This window comes from Tetrao urogallus (assembly GCF_951394365.1).
Source record: "Tetrao urogallus genome assembly, chromosome: 7".
NCBI lineage: Eukaryota > Metazoa > Chordata > Aves > Galliformes > Phasianidae > Tetrao > Tetrao urogallus.
The window spans coordinates 18,115,634-18,136,842 of record NC_136820.1 but is presented as its reverse complement, the minus strand read 5'-3'; the positions used below and the strand labels follow the sequence as shown (position 1 = coordinate 18,136,842).

Here is a 21,209-nt window from a genome sequence, read left to right as displayed (position 1 = left end):
CAAGAGTGATTTACATTTCACAACACAGCTTTTCCAGATAACCCTGTATCTGAGGACAGTCCCCCTCAAGGTTATTCTTTACTCCTTAGGAGGTGGTTTGGATAAAACACTCCAGTTCTTCCCTCTCTCTCCTGATGCTCTGCAGAAGACAAAGCACCCTCAAACCTGTCGTATCGTGCAACAGAGATGAACTTTACATCCTTTACCCTCCGAACCCCAGATCACTGCAAGTAAATGTTAGAAAATATATTATACCTTTAATAAATCGCCTTTTGCTTAAAGATGATTTGAACACATGTGTATAAACTGTATATGCATGTGTATAAACTACTGGATTACGTTACCTCTATTGCTGCTGCACTAACCAGGGCATCTCTCACATTCTGCAAGTTTGGCAGCAATTTGGTCTTTCAAAAGTGAGATTCATACCTCAACCCTGGTTCTGTAAAGATTGGATATTCCAGACCCCAGGGGCCTGAACTTAACTCCAGAAAATTAAATTCAACAATTAAGATATTTCCCCTCACCATTTAAACCTCTTGACAATATTTTACGCATTTTCTTTACAGCTCTATTATTACGTCCTTCATTAACAGCTGACACATTAAAACAGCTCAGTATGTATTTAATGTTTTTCTGGTTTTATTTTTTTAATTTTATTTCTTGTAACGCTGCAGAGCTTGTAGGAAAACGATTTGGGGGCTTGCAAGAAATATCAAATACAATACAACCATTATCTTTGCTTGAAATTAAAAATTGGTTATGTAAAAGCAACTCTCCTTTCAAACTAAACACTAACTAACTAATTTATTCCACTGTGTCTGTGTACTTAATTGAAATATTAAGCAAAATCTTCCAAATGTAGATCTAGAAAATTATGTCAGGCCATATCTGTATGTCTCTCAGTACTCTGAATTGTGTTTCTGAAGTTCATTGTTACTTCACAGGTTTCAATATCCTTGCATGTGAGTGGGAGTTAACATCTCAGCACTTCTCTTGAAAAGACATCAATGAATGGTAGACTGGACAGGAAATTCTGCAAGAAACAGCCACACACTTTCTTAATTCATGAAATGCAACAGAACTATACGTAGCTGTCTGTCACCAAACCACCTCTGGTTTCCTCACAGAACAAATGTTACTAGCTTCTGCCATGAGGTTCTCTTGCTCATTACCAGAAATCCAGAATTCTTCAAAATTTTAAGTTTCCTCAGAAGACTGATATACATAACAGGTACAGCAGTTAACACTTCACTGCCTGGAAATAGATTCAGAAAAGGAATACAATAAATACTGGCAAGACACTGTTGTCTTTGCTCACAGTACTAATTTAAAGTATTCAATTGCCTTCCACTATTCTGTCTGTGACCAGTATTTTTAGACTCTTAAGGACAATATTTTCCTTTAATATTGCACAAGATGTGTTAGAGATTGTACACTATCATAACATAAATGAAACAAAACTATTTTCACTCACATATATGTAAATGGACACCTAGTGTTCTGTATTTGAAACTCTGAAAGCATGTTTATTTGAGAGTAAAAGACGTAAATGAGATGTTCAGAATGTATTAAAAAACAAAAACTCTGCTATGAAGAAAGGCTGAGGGAACTGGACTTGTTTAGATTGGAGAAGAGAAGGCTCTGGGGAGACCTCATTGTGGCCTTCCAATACTTGAAGGAAGTGTATAAACAGGAGGGGGAATGGCTGTTCACGAGGATGGATAGTGATAGGACAAGGAGGAATGTTTTTAAACTAAGACAGGGAAGGTTTATGTTAGATACTGGGAGTAAGTTTGTCACCCAGAGCGTTGTGACACACTGGGACAGGTTGCCCAAGGAGGTTTGCCCGTCCCTGGAGGCATTCAAGGCCAGGTTGTATTTGGATATGGATGTGGCTCTGGGCAGCCTGGTCTGGTGGGTGGTGACCCTAAACATAGAAGAGGTGTTGAAACTAAATGATCATTACGGTCTTTTTCAACCCAGGCCATTCTATGATACTTTTTCCTAAGCTTCATTTCAACTCTCAAAAAGAAGTTAGAGCTGCTTCTTTCAGCAACGTTCTACAGCAACCATGGCTGAGGGCAGTGAAGCTAGGTCTGAAATTAAAATTGTGGCTCACATTGTTGAAGGAAGAGGAAGCAGCCAGAAGATAGAGACAGTGTAAAAAGAACCCCTATGAAACCACACACCCTAGCATGTGGGTACATTTGCAACTGAAACTGAGGAAGCTTCGTTCCACTGATATGTTTGCAGTAACAGCCTTTCAAACTGGACTGCCACTGCATGGATTGTTAATATTTGCATGGCTTAAGAATTAGATGAAAGAAACACAGCTGGAGTGGAACAGTGTCAGAAGGTCTTTATTATCTTCCAGAATATCATTATTGTAACAACTATTTCCCAGCTTCAGATTCTTCCACTTTACAGCTGACCCAAGAAAAAGCACAATAAATACTTGTAAGCTGCCAAACCTTAATGAGACTAAGCCTGACTGCACATTCATGTATGCTGAGCTCTGTGCAGTGAAAACATTGGGTTAAGCAAACAGAAATGCCTCATGCTAGTATTGAAGTGTCAATGCAATAACAGTAACTAAACCTACTCAAAAGTAAACACTGTAACTCATGTTTCTCCTCATGAAGTGCGAAGACTTCAGTGAAAGCAATAATAGTTTACATGGCACAAAGAAGCAAACCCGAAGAAAGTTACTAGTTGAAAAAACATAATGGAAGATCAGAAGTTTGTCCTGCTCCTCTCACTTGGCTGAAGCGACAACTCTGGTTGTGTTAAAAAAAAAATAAAGTAGGACAAATGGAAAAAAATGTATTTTTAAAACAGGAGGAGCCTCAGCATTACAGTCCACTTGCAGGACTTAGCTGATAGGAGGGCTTGAGTCTTTATAAGGACTTAGCTGATAAAAATCAGTTCCTGACATTCAGTTAAACAGTGTCTAAGTTATGCTGCTTTTCTACTTCTCATAGTCTGTCATCAAGTATTTATATAATTAAATTCAGTACACTTACAAAAAGTAAACAGTACCAGGATGCTGAGTTGTACATATATTGTAATAACAGAACTTCGATTAGTGTTATAACTCTTTACAGAGTAATAGAAAATAAAATGTTTCTAAAATTATTAGTGACGAAAAATGATCTTTTGTTCCATCATTCTGTAGACTATAAACAAGCACCTTTATGCCTCAGATATTTACTGTTCACCTTCCTACCTAACAAACTTAGTAACACTAACTGCACAGTTAGCTACAATCTGGAGGAGAGATGATCTGAACATCCAGATTTCTGCTGAACACAGTTCTATCATGATCTGCTTGGAAAATCCTTCAGAATCCTTGCCCAGGTGAAAAACAACAGGGGCAGATCACAGATCAACCCCAAATGCTGGTGAAAAAATAATTCATTCAAGATCTCAAAGCCAAAATGATCATGCTTATAAGACTGAAAACTTACTCCACAGAACTCTGTAAAAAGACAGAATTAGTTTTATCTTCAGAATGTGAAGTAAGGGTTGCTCACATCTACAGTAAAGCAGTATAAAGTAACAGCAATTTATGACCCAAAATCCATCTCTGAAGGGACGTAAAAGAAGTTCCAGTGAAATTTTTGAAAGTATGTCTGTGTAACAGACGATACATGCTTTAGCAAAGAATAGAGAATGATGAGAAAGAATCAGAAAAGAACCACTGAGTAGAAGTGGTTCAGTAACTGACTTCAGTAATTTTGATGTCCATTTCAAAGGAATAATAAAAAACTCAAGGCAAACAGTTCCCAGAGGATTGCTGGCTTAGCAGGAAAACTTCAGAGTGGTTCTTAAGAACATACCAGCACAACTGCGTTAGAAGACATTACAAGTTACAAAGTCAACCTTCCACGTGGTGAGAAATGTCAGGATGAAAATAGCCTACAATACTTGTTTCAGTTCCCCATGAGAACATATTACATTGGTCAATTATAAGGCACACCATTTTTACATGCAAATTTACTGAACGCAGAAGATTTCTAGTCAAATATGTTAGTTAACTGCTTTCTCACTGTTCAAAAAGTGGTTGCAACATGACAAATTTCCTTCAAACTTTACTGTAGTAACAGATGTCCTTTATTTGCTCCCCAGTGTTCACATTTTATAAAATGTAACCTAAATCCGTCTCCAGGGAGAGATTTGATCTCCAGCTGAACCACAATAGATGAATTTTCTGTATCTTTATGAAATTGAGGAAATAAATACACTTATGATCTGTTAAGTGGTTCCAATTAAATTCCAATTACAAGATGGAAGTTGGACAAAAACCTAGACCCAATCTCTCGGAGAAGTACTGGTGCAGTGCTTCAGATACAGCTGCAAGCACTCTCACTACACAGATGACAAGATGTCAAACCCAGCATTCAGAAATGAATACTAAATTAGTGACTTCTTTTTAAAGAGTCTCATTTGAGCTGTTTGCCAAAGATTCCTGACTATAAGTAGGAAATATTACAGATCAGTGCCCAAGTACAGCACAGCCTGTCAAACCAAACAGTCTTAACATGAAGATATCACTTTCTCACCCACTGAATGGATCCTCATCACTCTCTCACAAATGCAGCAACACTGCAGCTGTGCCTCCTTCACTGTAAACCCCCAATTCACTCCCAGATCACCCCTCCTTTGGGAATGTGAAGCACTACTGCAGAAGACTCAATCACATCATTCACATCCACAGCACAATGCGAGAGCACATACAGGTTAGACCAATACTGCCTCAACAGTCCACAGCATTCAAAGCTCTTGATACTATTTTAATTGTTTTATGTAAGCAAATTATAATTTTCATTAATTAGCATTTATCTGAGTATCAATGCCTCCCAGTCCTCCTGAACAATCTCTATATGCACAGCAGCAGCCCACATCCTCTCCTCCGTGCAACAATTCAATTTTGTACTATGTGTGCAGTCCTAATTTTCAGTTCTCCGCTTCCCCTCTTTGTTCTTCAATTTTTCATCCACTTACTCCCAGGCTGCATGCCCAAATAGCATGACTAACCTTTCTTCTCCAATTATTATTGCCCAATCAGAGTCTTATTACATTAATATCCAAATAAAAACATCTGTTCTACCACTAGCCTGAGAGGAGGAGTGATGGATTCTCTTCAGCCCCAGTTCTGGTGACTGGACTCAGCTCACCCACACAGATCAGAAGCTTCACTCCCAGAAGCAGTTGACTACAACTTCACAAAATTTGTAACATGGCTAATTATTTTTATATCACTGTGAAAACCTCAACAAAAAAGAAATATCCTTGCCAAATTCACAATATCCTCTTAGAACAGAGAGGTCACTATATATTCTCAAGAGTCACAAGAACTTGTTTTTCACTTGACAGGGATGAACAGCATGTTTTTCTGACCCATCTTGTCAGCAACACAGTTGAACTTTTCTGGAAAATTTTTTTTTACATGATCAAAAAATTTTAAACTATGACATATTTCCCTAAGAAGTAATAGTTATACAAAATGCTACATTAATTATAATAATGTATATAATTACATGTAATATATAGTGGAAACATTACATTTTGCTAAATTATAAATAAATTAAGTCATACCTGGCAATTTCAATTGAAAATCTGGAGGCAACTCCTATATACTTACAGTGACACTTACTTAAAGTAAAATTTGCTGTTACAGGTTGCAATGGGAGGAGGGAAAAACAGCCACCTGTGCATGGGTAGTGTTTGCCATTAAGCACACTGAGCACCTAAGAAGTTCTGCGGGACAAGCTTTCATCATTGCATCTAACCTTAGAGCATCATGAACTTAGCTACCTGATGGGTAAGTCTGTCCAAGATTAAAGACAATCAATTCAGTAGCTCAGTCATCAAACTGTGTTTTTAAGTTCTTTTTCAGTTTGTTTCTCTTCCTTTTTAAGCTTAAAATGTACTGTCTTACAAAACTTGTGCATTGTTTTAGTGAAAATAAATAGAAAATGAGAAAAGCAGTTTTAAAATTTCCGGCCAAACCAATTTATATCCTCTGCATGTAAGCAATAGCAAAAGATAATTAAAAAAAATATATCACCAATTTCAGATTCTGTTTTCTACATTCACTTTTTTTTTTTCTGAAGGCCAATTTAAGACCAAAGCAATGCTGCAAACATCTACGTGTAACACAAACATTATTACTTCTTTAAAGTGGAGTATCTAAAGCTGATCGAGCTACAAATAAAAAGAAATATAACTGAAAAAGCTTTCTACCAAAAGCATTTTAGAGCAGAACTACACAGTATTGTAACACTGATAAGCAAAAAACCCAAACTTTCAGTATAAGCTTCTTCAGATTTTAGTACATTAAATACCTCAGTAAAAGCTACACAAACTAAGATGTGCATAAATAATTTTTTGAATGTGCATAGAGGTAATTTTTTTTTCCATTAACAGGAACAGAACATACCAGATAAAATAAGCAGTTCAATAATTTCTGCATCTCCCAGATAGGCAGCAGCATGTAAAGGGGTCCTTTTCTCATTATCCTGTGGTAAGAGGGGGGAAAAAAGGTTTTATTCAAAATAAAAACTGTGTTTTAGCATTCTGCATGAGTTATGAAAAACACTGCATTAAAAATGCATCTTCCAAATATTACACATTTTATATTTTAAAAAACATTGTTACTCTAAAGATGTAGGCCACATTTATTGAGACAAGCACACCTCTCCCTAAGGAACTGTTACACCTACACAGTCAGCTAGCACGTTTTCTTGAGGTACACAGGTTGACAGATACTCATCACACCTGAAGATAAACCTATCAGTCAGAAATCACCACTCACTTGTCTCCAGAAACATGAACTTAAGGCTGTTCTGCATATTTAAAAAAAAGGTGCTTCACCTCTATATATTGGTGTGAAATGCTTTCTTTGGGAAGTTGAATGTCAACTTCAGCAATTACTTTGAAAATAGGAAATAGAAAAGAAACTGGAGTGAGTACAGGCAGAAATGTAGAGATTTCAACTGATTTGTTTACTGCAGATGAGCAAAGAGGAGGAGGAGATACAGTTCATTTTGCAGAAGCACTCCAGAAGATACAGATAAGATCCAGGAATGTGGATAACTCAGGCTGATCTTGTGTCCTTCTGAAGTTACAAATAAGCAAGAATGTTAACAAACACAGAATTTAACAAAAACAAGAACAAAAAACCAGCCAGTTTGCTCTTTAGGGGATGGCTGCTGAAAAACTAGAAAAGAAACCGATCTTCATGAGCATCCGGGATTAAGCTCTCCTTAGATTTTCAAAGCATTTTAGTAGAGCTTGAAACACACTGTGAGGTCAAGGGAGGAAGAATCAAGATGACAACAAGCAATGAATTTTAAGTAGCGAGACATTTCTATTAATTCAATTGTTGTTGATGATTTCAGAAAATTTCATTTTAATTGACCTCTTATTTATGAAGATTTGCTACAATCACTGTTATTAGTGAATTCCTATTTGAGAGTTATTAGCATGCAGGAAGAAAACTACAAGTATGAGGCAGGAGAGATCCGATAGCAAAGAGTTACTGCTGGAACGTACAAGACAACTTCACAACTCAGCACATTCCAAACTCCACAAAAGAAAGCAACAAAAAGCACACACAAACCCACCGCTCTTATCTGCTGCTTAACACTGTTTTTTCCCTGCTCAGGAAAAGTTCAAATCACATATTCACCATACTATCAATGTTTCCTAACTTCATTTTTCTGAATTACTCAGAGGGGATTAAACACTGCGCAGTATGCAACCAGGCACTGATGCACCATGAGTAAGCAACTAATAGTACATATTTATCATTAACACCACATAGTGCCAGGATGTCTCAACTGTGGATTACACAACTTCTGACAAAAATTAAATAAAAGACAGCTCCTGGCACTGAGGATTTGAAATGCAGGAGGAGGGAAAAGTAAAAAAGACTGAAAGCACAAGGGAAACATTAATACACACATTAAGCTTGCTGTTCCTCCAGCCCAAAGGAAGGGAACAGTAACCAGCACTACAAAGCAGCTTTCCTTCCTCCTATCTGGGAACACTGGGGTACTGTATAATAACATGCAATCCCACTTGAGCCTATTTGATAACGTTAAAGTGCCCACAACCTACAGTACAAAAATGAGTGTAACACTTCACTGTCTTCAACCTCACTGTAGAACTAGAACAAATAAGACAAGTCATGAATACCCCTTTCTGTAGAGAAATATTCCCTTAAGAACACAACCAAAGACCACATACCCCATCTCAGTGATAAAAGTGCAAGCAGTCAAATCTGATCTATCAGAAATCTTTCAATACAAAGGAACAGAATGAAGTTGCTTGTTTAGAGAAATGTTAACTACCAAGCCTCTGTATATTTTTCTGAAACACCGACGATCCAAATTTCTGGTGAATCCAACTCATATTTCCCCAAATCCTGCCTCTACTAAAGGGAAAGAGTTGAGTGTCATGAAGCCACCAAGACATGGAAGCAGCAATGTCTAAAAAACTCAAACCCAACTCCTGATTTTGCTGAGATGCTCACATCCTCATATCCTGGGCCAAATCCAGGGCTTGGTATTTCAGCAATCCCAAAGCCCAATTTCTATCTATATAAATTTCAAGTGTTCTGCAAGTTGAAAACACTTTTGTCTGACTCCTTCCTCAGTTTCACAGCTGTAAATTTTTATTTTTTTTAAATAACTTGCATGTGGGAGAATTTTCATTTCAGTAAAGAATCATTTTTCAGATCTTACTAAAAAAAAAAAAACAACAACAAAAACAACAGAAAATCTGCATTCAGTAAACTCTCATCAGCAAGCACATGTCAGCTTCCTTTAAAAAAAATCCAACTTTATTCAAATTGAAGACTTACATTTCATTGGTGAATTTTAATAAAAGATATCAGGGTAAAATTAAAGAAAATTTTATACTTTATATGCAGCTAAAACACTGCCATACATATCAACTACTTTTTATTTTAAAAGAGTAATCATTTGAAGAACAAATTTCATCAGCAAATTTAAAAATATAAGCATTGAAATCATTACAGCAAGTAAAATTAATTCAGCTTTCAGTTTTAAGAAGCAACTTTGTGAGCTAACAGTTTGCAGCACTGGTGCATCATACTAATACAAACTCTGGCACACAAACGGCCTTAGCGTTGTTTCTTCAATATCAGGAACTTAAATGACACCAAAAGGAACATTCCATAAAAAGAAGTTTTGCACATAAAGCTACAGAATATCAAACCCTGTTGGTACTTTGCCATTTAAAACACTGCACTATTCCTAGGGTAGCCTTTGGCAATGAAGAACAACGTTTTTTCCAATTTAAAAACGTGCAAGGGAAATCAGCATACGACAGCTCTAAAGATCCTATGATCTAAGGCTGGAATAAAATACTAAGATCCAGGAGTCCAACCACTGACCCATCTCCACCCAGGCCCACTAACCATTTCCCTCAGTGCCATGTCATACTCATTTCTTGAAAACCTTCAGGGATAAAGATTCTATCATCTCACTGGGCAAACTGTTCCAATACCTCATCACTCCTCCTGAGAAGATATTTTCCCAATCTGAACCTCCTTGGTGCAACTTCTTCTTGTCCCGTGGATGTTATCTGGAAAAAGAGGCTGACCCCCTCCGTTCCACAGCCTCCTTTCAGGCAGCTGTGGAGAGTGATAAGGTCTCTCCTGATCCTTCTTTTCTGCAGACTGAATAACCCCACTTCCCTCAGCCTCTCCCTGTAAGACTTGTGCTCCAGAACCCTCACAGCTCTTTACAACTCTCTTCTTCTTCAACAAACTTCGAACAAAAGCAATGCCTCCCTTGTGACATAAAATATTGCCTTTCACTGTTTCAACAGGTATTGCCATGAAGTAAAACAACAGAGAAATTTAAGGCTAAATTAAACATACAGCATTTGCTTCTACCTATTCTTTTTTTTTCTTTTTGACTATGTATCCTTCCAGATAAAAATTATCTTTGTGTGGGTACTGTCTTTGCAAGCAACTCAGTGTTAAGTTAGTGAGAAAGAACTTCTGGTCACTCCCAGGTTCACTGATAGTACATATGAACGCAAACATAAAATATTTGCAATTCTTTAATAGCATCAAATATCAGAGGGGTCGCTCTCAGTATCAAGTCACCAGTGCTGCACTTAAAATACACTAAGATACTCTGCAGATTCTGAGACAGATTTTAGAATCACCCTTTTATAAAACAGAACAATTGCTTACTCTAAACATTTTTTCTTCCTTTACCCAAAACAGAATGCACCTAAATGCTCAGCTTCTATGTTTAGACTTCATAAGAGTTAGCTTAGGTACACAGTTGAGGCCATCGTAATTGGGGATGCTAATTCTTTGGAAGGATGTCCAACAACAAAGCATTAATTACTGTCAATGGAAAGTACTAAAATATGTCTATATATATATATATATATAGATATAGTATGTAAATATATAGTACTAGAGTTTCCAAACATGTAAATCTGTAACAAATAACTTCATTTCCCATCTCTATCCTGAGTGTAATTTATCTGTGATTTTTTTTTCCTCAGGTTTCCTTTATTATTTTTTTTTACTCAATTGTCAGAACACCATTTAAATTATTTGAAATTCATAGCTTAATTAGAACATGCAACTTGATGTTGTCAAAAAAAAAAAATTCCAACTGATTCTGACTAGCAGCATTTTTACAAGCAAAACTCTATCTTCTCCTATCTCAAACTTAAAATGTACCTCCAATATAGTGAACAAGATATAAAAAAAACCCCTCTCTTCTGCATGCTTAAAAACAGGATGAAAGCATAGCATTAGCCACAAAAATCAAATATATATTAAACAGCTAATAGAAAAGTATTGTTTGAATCCAGATAAGTACCATCATAGCTTGAAAAGACTAGATTTGCCTTGCTGATTTCATTAATTGCTTGAACCATGGCTCATGCTAGTATTTTCATAAACACTTGAATTGCATTCATAAGGAACATTTCAGAAAGCCCACAATAAACCTTCTGTAATAATGGCTTTATCACTAAGCCTTATTGTATTTCAGGATATCCTCTTTATAGAAAATATTAAGACAGCAAACCTAGCAAGTAAAAGAAAAGGCTGTTCTGTACATAATGCTAGGGAAACACTAACTTTTCTCCCCAAAAATTCACAATCAAAATCAAATGCTCAGCAATTGCAGATGGATAATCCAAAGAGCTGCACAGGTTTTGTAGATCGGGATATTTCAGAAACAGGATGGAGGTTTAGCATGGGCCTGTCCAAATGGATGAAAGTGGGATGAACCTCCACCAACTGAGAGACATTAAAAGCTATACAAATTGATCTGATCTGCTCTTATTTAGTCATTAAAGGAAGTGATAAGAATTTTGGCTGCAGAAAATTGTTACCCATATCCACATTTCCTCCATGGGAAAAAGAACTTTTAGGTAGGCAACTCAGGCTGTAGCAACAGCAACTGACTGCAATGTGCTCTGTATCAGGACGGATATCCCTTCCTTTTTTGGCTACTGTGACAGCCCAGGCAATCACCTTGCTGTCCCAGTATGACCTGGAGTATACCTAAACTCTTCAAGAAACACTGCTGGTCAAACAAGTTTTACCTTCACCTAGAGGAAAGAACTACACTGCCTTGTGCACCCCATTCCACATTATGAGACAAATGGGAGGTGAGGGAAAAGAACTCCCATTGCATGGCTTTGCTGCCTGGACATACCTTGCAATCCCTGATAAATCCTCATTCAACTTAATGCCTTTGGGCATTTTTTAAAGAAACTTCCAGAATTGAATTTCCAGTTCAAATTCAAAGAGTAGCACTGAAATCCATGGAAAATGATATTCTTCCTATTCAGTTAAGGATTATTTGATTCAAATAACAAATCTAATTAAAGAACTTGTCTTCACTGAACCACTGCACAAAGTTCATGCACAAAATCTGATTTAAAAAAAAAAAAAAAAAAAAAAAAAAAGCACATTCAAAGGTTGGGTCCTTTGTAAAATGCCTGAACAGTAAGAACAACTTAGTGGGAATCATTCAAACTAAGTTTGCACAGAAAAATAAAATCAAGCATTCATACACATATAAAACTGATAAATACTGTTGGAACATTCACTCATATTCAACTTTGTTTTATTAAAATTTCTTTTTAGAACATATGTATGGTTGTGTAAACTCAGTATTTTTAAAAATAACACCTGGAAATTTCTTTAATAAAGACTGTATAAATAGTACGTGCTCTTCAAGTCACACAAGCAAACATGTCAAAGAAGGTTCAGTGCTCTCATTCAAAAGGCTACTTGGTCTTTGACATTTCTGCTCAGTAGAACAATTTCACGGGATCAGAACAGGAAAAGAGGTAGAAAATCTGCCACTTCAGCTAGTATCGAATCCCAAACTTCATGTACATAACGTGTCAGCAAGTGTGATTCTGAATGCTGGTGGGTGCTCTATCATAAAAAAGACTGGCAGAAAAGGAAATTAAAGTTCAAAACAATATTGCTAAGTAACAGTGATTTGGACAACTTTTCAAAAACCTGATTCTTCAAATGTCTGATGTTTTATGTCCTTTATGTTTTAAGCCTTAAGCTGATGTGATAACAAAATTGTTCACACGTGACTGTAAAGCTGTGGCCACAAAAGCTAACACATGAAAAATAAAAAGTGAGTCACATCTTGCACAAGGATCAATTACTAACATTCAGTCTGGTCTATGACTTTGAAAGCAGGGTACATAGCCAGCTAAGCAATCAGAAAACAAGAGAAAAAATTTCTTGATTCAAGAAGTAACATCTCCCCTCATACTGCCAACTTCCCCCCAAAAAGCAAAAAAAAGCCAACACAGAAGTCACATTAGTTTAATATGGTTAAGACATTTAAACCATGAGATTCAGCCCATGAGCATGTCTTGTTTTCAAGGTCATTTTAAAGTACTAAATCTTCAGAAATATAATAATAAAATAGCTGTATTTGGTGGAATGTAGCATTTCTGTTTCATTTGGGTTCTAGAAAAATGCTATTTTTGTCTGTTGATGACAAAAGAAAACACTGAACTTTCATTAAAGCAATACTAGTTGGTAACTTGTAGGTAAGTATTTCAGGAGACATAATAAAAAAAAACAACTGAAAACATCTGTATATCTTTACGCCTCTCTCCAAACGTTACGTTTTGAAAGTATGAAGCAGAGTGCAGGTTTTGTAATGCTCTTCTTGCTTCCATGATTCTTGTTAGTTAGGTTTCCATGTAAGGAACAACCACAGCTCACAGGAAAAGCTGAGTCTCAGTATTTATTCTACGAAAATGTATACAACTGTTTTTGCCCAAATTACAAAGCCTAGAACTTGCTGTGAGTGAAGTCAACAATCAACTTGTGTACTGAATAAGGACATGAATAACTGAGCAGGCTTTGTGAGCTACTCCCATCCCCTTTGAGTTCCAACAACCAAGAATTTGGTCCCGTTTATCACTGACAAATGCTACTAAATTCTTGTCCAATATATGGAACAAATGAAGACCTGTTCTCTACCCTTTGATATGATGGACTCAGTCTTACAGTATAGCTGAGATATTTGGGACTTTTTTTTTTCCTTTAGCTCAGGAATTAAAGCAGAGCAACTCCTGTGGCCAAGACTACTCACTAAAATATTAGATTGTGAAAAAAAATTAAAAAATGATACAGAAATTAACCTCTCCCAAACATAAAACCTCTCTAGCACTTGAAACTATCCTATGCTTAGAAAAATCAACAAATAAAAGATATTATAATCTCATGAAAAAAATACTTTCCCTTGGCTTTCCCTTTCCCAAATGTCAAATATACCATTTGTAAACATCTATCCAGAACATATGGTGGGGAAAAATCCAACAAGCTTTTAATTGGATTGTAGTTGCCAATAAGACAAATAAATAAATCAAGCTATTCTAGAGGAAAAAAAAAAAAAATAAAAGCAGAATGCACATAGACAGGCATTATGAGGAATATTATGTAACAGAGCCTGTGCTCATGAAGCAGGCTGAAGAAGGGCTTGCAAATGCCTTGTCTCACCCTATGATCCATCTGCAGTATCTAAGGACACAAATAAGAAAAGAAGCCAAGAAAGAAAACAGGATAATAGTCTCTGTTCATGCTCCAGTGAAACATCACACCACACTAGGTAAGGTATGCACATCTCCACCCTGGTTTAAATCCACCATATTACGTTCAGGCCAGTGACACTTTTGTTCAGAAAAGCTGAGTTTTTTGCTTTCTTATTACAAATGCTAGTGTTAGCATGACATCCCTGAATGTGTCTGATGTAAATCAGGCACTCATCTCACTAACTGCACTGTCTTGGTGACAGAAGAGTGTTTTTTTTCAGGTTGTGTTTAAATGTTAATACTTCTTTCAGTACTTGAAGTGATCTTACAAGCAGGAGGGGGATTGACTTGTACACTGTCTGATGGTGACAGGACAAGGGGGAATGGCTTTAAAACAAGAGGGGAGACGTTATGAAGAAATCTTTTACTCAGAGGATGGTGAGGCACTGGCACAAGGGTGCCTAGAGAAGCTGTGGTGCCCCATCCCTGGAGGTGTATGGGGCCCTGGGCAGCCCAAGCTGGTGGGTGGCAGCCCTGCCTGCAGCAGAGGGTTGGAACCGGGTGGGCTTTAAGATCCCTTCCTATCTGAAGCCATTCTATGACTCTCTGATTCAGTGAATGGTGCTGAGAAACAACTCCACCCCTCACACCCTACAAGGGCCTGCAACAGAAAATGACAAGTCCTCAAATCTTCCACTGCACTTATTGTGTGGCCCGACACAGTATGAGCCCCCCTCCTTGCAGCCTCCTCCCCAGGCGCCTCTGGGATGGCCCTCCCATAGAAGGGGAGCAAACAAATGACGCTTTCTCCGCCCAGTTTTTGATTTACACACAGCCTTCCCTGGAGTAGATTTAAAGGACTGATTATTGATGCAGCATTAGACGTTCCACTAATACATGAGATAGCTTTAGGCACTTGCAAAGCAGGGAAAACTGTTTTGTACAAAGTTACACTGCATACGCATGCGGAGTTTTCACATGGGAAGTTACTATAAATAATCAGTAAATTCAAATCCTCTCTTGCTATTAACAGCAATGCATTCTTTAAGGACTGTGTCGATGTTGGATGTTAACACACATTAAGTCTACAGAGCTTTATTCTTCTCTCTGCTCTTGGAGCGGGGATGTTCTGTTCTCAAATACCAGAGCCGTGCATGACAGGCACAGCAAGTGCCAGGAGCAACCCCAGTAAGCTGGAACTATTCAAGGCCTCGCCTCTAGTTTGTTTTGTAAAAGCAGCAGGAAATGTGAAACTTCTAATACTGAGTATGTAAGTATGGTTATAATCACTAAAAATAAAGTGACACATCACACGTGATCTATAAAATCATTATCTCTAACAAGAATCACATTGGAGATTCAAATGCAGAAATTTCAAATGTGTTTCAAGAATTATCTAATTACTCATGGTTCTTTAAATGGATGCCATACTAAAGGATAGCAATGACCGGAACAAATCTTGTCTGTCAAAACCCCAATTACTGTAAAACAAATTCAGTGTACAACCAATAGGGTAAAAAGACTGCCACGCAGAAATCCAAGCTTGTTTGCCCAGTTTAGCAAACAGTATAACCACACTAACATAGAGCTAGGCAAGCTTGCTAGGCCTGATGAGAAGCAGAATCTAATTGGCACCAGTAGTACGCCATATTAATATTAATTCAATGCTAAGTCTCTAAAAAAATATTTCTCATTTTTTTGTAAAAAGTCTTCCCTTAAGAAGAGTCCTATTCTATGCAATTGGTAACTTCCTGAGTTATCCAAATAACACACCGTGCCAGGCAGCAATTTGCTGATGTTAGTAAGATTATCCTGCAACTCTGTTGAAGGTTTTATTATATGGCTCCAACAAGTGCAATAACTCAATACGCTTGAAAATCTCATTTGCACAGAGTAAATATGACGTTACCAACAGGATGCAGAGGATTATTTCAATTTGGACTGGCAAGGTTCTGTCATTCAGAATTCTGATTCGGAAGTAAAATGCTCACTTACAAAGCTTTGTATTTTAAAACATTCTAAAACATTTCCACACCAGAAAAGGAACTCAGTGCAATGTGGACATACTTTATATTGAGGCTGAAAAGCATGATTCACTCTCAAAGCCACATTAAAAGGAAATAAGCTATCTGATTATTCATTACAGATGATATGCTTGGAAAACATCCCACAGTAATGAACAGGAAACCCCAAACCGTAATATAGTTAGGTAACATAAAATAACTACTATATTATGAATTTAAATTTTTGAGTAGCTAATGGATATTCTTACAGTACCCAGACACAGTACACAACATGCTGCACATTTCCACAACACTCAGAAGAATTAGGTCTCCACAGTTCCCCATTTCTTGGAATTAACCATGCTTCAGATCCATGAAACAAATAGCCTCTTAGAAATTGCTCTAGAAACAGATTAAACTTTCCTACAGGGAAAGCTTCCCTATATTCCCTGCAGCTAAGTATCTTCTTACCCCCTTCAGATACTTAACATAAACATTCCTGTAAAATGAAGTTATGAAAAGCTTAACTCTATACCAAAATAACTCCTGGATATTCCCGTATGGTAGCGATAAATTCTATCTACTCCCTTAAAAAAACATCTCACTGAACTCGAGCATGCGTATTGACAGTAATTTTTGTAAGTTAACTTTGTATCTTTTTACTTAAAAAAATCTCACACATTTATGTGTGCTATGCATATTATGCCCTTTTAAAAGCCAAACTGTAGATCTTCTTGCAAATGAACTACTTCAGCACCATGTTACACACTGACGCAGAGGAGCACAAACACTCTCAAGAAATAAGATTCCTCACAGAATTTTCCTACTATTTCTGCACATAGAAATAAATGCCAATTAAGTGAATGCTGCAGGAAGCAGGAGAGCCTCATGACTCATCATCAGGCTGGTCACACAGTAAATGTGAGTTCCTGTTTATGGTGGAAACATCAAGAAAGTTCATTACAGAGAACATCTACCGTCAGAAAGCTATGAAGTTCATTGAAATACACACGGAAGGGAAGTCTGAGCAAAAAGAAAAAAATAAGGAGAAAGAAGCATCTTGCTATAATTTTATGGCTGTATTTTATTAAAAGCCCAAAGACAAACAAGATAGGATAGGTGCTATCATGAATCCTTAAGATTATATATTTTCTTCAGTATCACATGTAAGAAAGATGTATTTGCATATACCTTAAGCAAAATAAAATCATAACAGATACAGTCACTAACTGGTTAAAATGTCTTCAGCTACTTGGAAAAGCTCTCTCAATTCTTATTAGAAATCCATTCTAATGAAGATGATAGATACAGCTTCTGTTGGTCAGATGTTAACAAAAACTGCTCAAGGAACAGTTAGCAGTGGAAGTGTCTGAAGGCATACCCTATTTGTTTTATGATTTACTGCAACCTCAACTTCACCTGCTGCTCTCTGTGAGGTCTCACAGGCACACAGTTGCTATTAGAACATTTCTCCGACTCTAATACAGCCTCTGAAATTGCACTGTGAATACAAACAGCAAGGCACAAGTTGCTGTACCAAATCAAGGTCTGTTTCTGAATAGTGGGTTTAATTGGAGATATTACCATTACTCATATTTGTTTATACAGTTATATTTAATTTTCTCTCTGACCTCGTGCAATGATTTCAAAGGCCTGTTTCCACTGACAGCTGATCATGTGTTTAGATACGCTACCCTTTGGGGCACTCCAAAAGTAATGCCTCACAATTTATTTCCATGGAAACTACAACAGACACAGAGAGCACAACACCACTATTTCATAGAGCTAATTCTCAGCTACAAACATAGTCATCCCCATTAGCTATGCACTTTTTGCCAGCAACGAACAAGAACCTGCCTACCACGCTTGTAGAAAACTGCACCAGTGGAGTTGACCCTATCACTGTCAGCACTGTTGAAATGCACCACACACTGCCTCATCCACTGCTTCACTGGTTGGTCTCCCTAAATGTTCAGCAAGCACCAGTGAAATGTCAATGGGAGCAATTCTTTCTGCACAGAGGAATTTAATGACATTCTTTTGCTTCATCCGCGCTTGCCTGCAAGATGCCATTGTGTCAGACTGCCCCTCTGCTGCCATCTGTCACATGGCAACAAGTAACAGAATATTGGTGGGAGGTTTCAGCTTCTGCTGTCATACCACCAACATCCTCCTCTGACATCCTGGACCAACCGAATGAGATAGGAGACAATGATTTCAGACCAGCCTTCATAGATGAACGTATACCCACATGTACACCTATGGCTTTTCAATATAGAGGTTTTACTTGTAGGAAAACTCACATCCAGTCACAGTGCTGAACAATTCAAAGGATGAAAATGAGTTAAAGTAACTAGAGCCAAACTCAAAAGTTATAACTTATATGTTCTCATCAATTCCACAAAGCCTTTCAAATTCACAGATATCCTTAACACTACTTGCATTAAAAAAAAAAAAGTTTATAATCTGAACTGCTAAGATAGGAGGTCAAACAATACAAGAAATACATCTGTATAAAAAAATCCACCACTCTTCAGAATGTGTTACATTTTTTTCTGGATGCTTTGTTAATTCCTTCCTGACATTCACGTCAGCAAAGCAGGAGCGATGGAGCTGCCCGCACAGTCTGTGCTGCCAAGGAGCACAATAAGATGCTGCCTCACAGCATCAAAGAGCTTAGCCCAAGTTTTTGTTGCCAACTGTAGCTGCCAGCATAAAAGGTCTTCATGCAAACAGTCTACACTGCCTACAATGGACTCAACAAAATAGTTACTGAGTCTGATGCTTGCTTGAGACAAATAGAGTCCTTAGCAAACTCAAGCTCTCTCACCCTTTAGAAAGAAGTTAAAACAGTACATGATTCCTGCTTAGCTTTTGCTACACTATGCTAGATCTAACTACCATCTAGTCTCACCAGTTTAGATACAGAGGCCCCAGAAGCTTCATTCTGACTGACAGAAACATTACCTAGTAACAAAAGCTGGAGATGAATTGTTCTGAAAAATGATGAATCTTCAAGTGTACTTCACGTGGACAAAATGACACACATTACAAAACATTGCAGAACTTCTTTCCAGTCAATGGTCATAGTGCCCCTGAAGTGGAAAGGAGTGTGGTTGGCCCATAGCTGTCTTCTTACTGCCTTTACCTGGCCCAATCAATTTCCTGTGCAAAATTGTCTGCGTTCTCCATTGTTCTCAAATCTATTTCCAGAGCATCTTAACAGCTTTCCTGATATCCTCAAGCAAAGAAACACAGCATTGCACATGAACTGCCACTATCAGAGAAGTGCCATGTGCTAATCTGCTCCGAGCAGCACCTTCAGATGCCTCAGATGGCAAACTGCTCTCTTGATGTGACTGAAGTTACAGAAGCTACTGACCACAAAAAGGATAACTGAAATAGTTTATGTATAGCAGTTAATAATGGAAGAGGTTTTATGAGGCACAGTTGTCAAATTAAAATGATTTTTACAATTGTAGTTGTATGCATTTTGTTCTGTTCTTTTATTAATCAGAAGGGGGAAAAAATTCTCATACCATTTATATACTTTGGTAAAATGAATGGCTACAGAAAGATAACACAAAGATAATAAACTCCTGAAGATTATTTTTATGTCATACTTTGCAGCTTTCCCTTGATCTGCTTTTAAGCAAGGCCATGCTGTGTTTTTAAGTTTCCTTACCTTCAGAGATACTCAAAATAATTGAGAAGTGATTTAGTTTCTTACATAACATATATTAAAAATCTAAAGATCCAAAATCTGTACATAATTTATCTGCATGATCAGAGCACTGCATCCTGCTACATTTTGTGGAATGTTCTGTATTTCAGACATTTTAATTCACATTTTTCTTGTTCTAGGCTGCACTTATAAGCCTGGACATGAAATCTACCCAAGAGTCCAGCCCACAAGAGAAATATAAAGATGAAAACCATTAAACTTTTGCCTATTTTTTTAATTTAACCTCTTCCAGTACTTTCCTGATCGACACCAGCATCACAAAGAATCTTTCTTAGTTTTTAACTGTGCTATAATGTTATTTATGTTTATGTTATAAACTATTATTTCCTAAATTACATGGATAATAGACACTCTCAATTTCTAATTCTCCTGGTACCTAAACTCAATGCTGTATGAGAAACCCTAGGCTTCTGACCAAACTAACAAGCCAATCTTCCTCCTCTTGAAGTACATGCAATCATGTGCAGAATAAAATTGAAACAAAAAATAACAAGAAATCAAGACAGACATCTTATCCTACCTGAGGAGGAAATCCAGCAACATTTTCCTAACATGCAAATAACACCAACAAGGAGTTATGCAAACCCACATTTTGCAGGGCTGGGAAAGGAGCCCACACTTCTACTGCAAGAGTTGTCCATGCAGCAAACCCTGTGCTCAGAACAGCAAAGACAGATGTACACACTTCACTCTCCCATTCAGACCTGTCACGGTTTTCTACTGGGTCACGATGCTTGCCAGCTCCAGCAACAAAACTCTGGGATTTATGGGCAATGCTTTATAGCTGCAGGGTTGTTTGGTTGTATGGTGTTGGTTATTTTTGTTGCTGTTTTAGGTTGGTTGGTGTTTTTTTTTTTTGTTTGTTTGTTTGGGGGGGGGAAGGGGTTTGTTTCTTTTTTTTTTTAATTGCATAATAGTAGCTCAGGTGGGCTTCTACTTTTATTTTTTGGTTCCTTGTGACAGGAAAGTGCCATAAAATTCAGAGCTGTGCTGGATGGCCTGTGGTATGGAACAGAAAGCATCTGGATATCTTGATAGCTGCAGTGCTCAGTACAGTATCTGTGATTTCATTTTCCAGTGTTATATCTCATGTTGAAAAAAACAACAACACAGAACAGCTTCAAGATATGCTACATATAAATCTGTGTAATCTCCCAAAGCAAAACGAGCAGCAAGACACAAGTGGTTCATGTTGAAGTCACTAACCAAGTGTCAAGCAGTATTTCAAATGGGAGCAGTGAGCACCTGTGAAAACTGGGAGACATTTGTGTCATTCTGGGATTCCCCAAATGCAACGCCTGTTTGGCACTAGCATGAAAAGAGCAAGGGGCACACTGACACTGCTTCCAGAGAGGATCAGATGTTTATTCCCT

At 37.4% G+C, this 21,209-nt stretch overlaps 1 protein-coding gene across 4 annotated transcripts in view; it reads right to left on the bottom strand.

Moving 5' to 3' along the window:
• The window catches only part of ANKRD28 (ankyrin repeat domain 28), a gene marked incomplete at both ends in the record, with an annotated part of 61,039 nt that overhangs the window by 37,473 nt on the left and 2,357 nt on the right, over positions 1 to 21,209 (bottom strand). For 3 of the 4 annotated variants that reach the window (XM_079538179.1, XM_079538178.1, XM_079538180.1), the window contains one exon: positions 6,446 to 6,524. In XM_079538179.1, coding sequence (XP_079394305.1) covers positions 6,446 to 6,524 — 79 coding nt within the window. Of the gene's footprint in view, positions 1 to 6,445; positions 6,525 to 21,209 lie in introns of those variants that run through there. The other variant, XM_079538181.1, reaches the window with a different exon arrangement.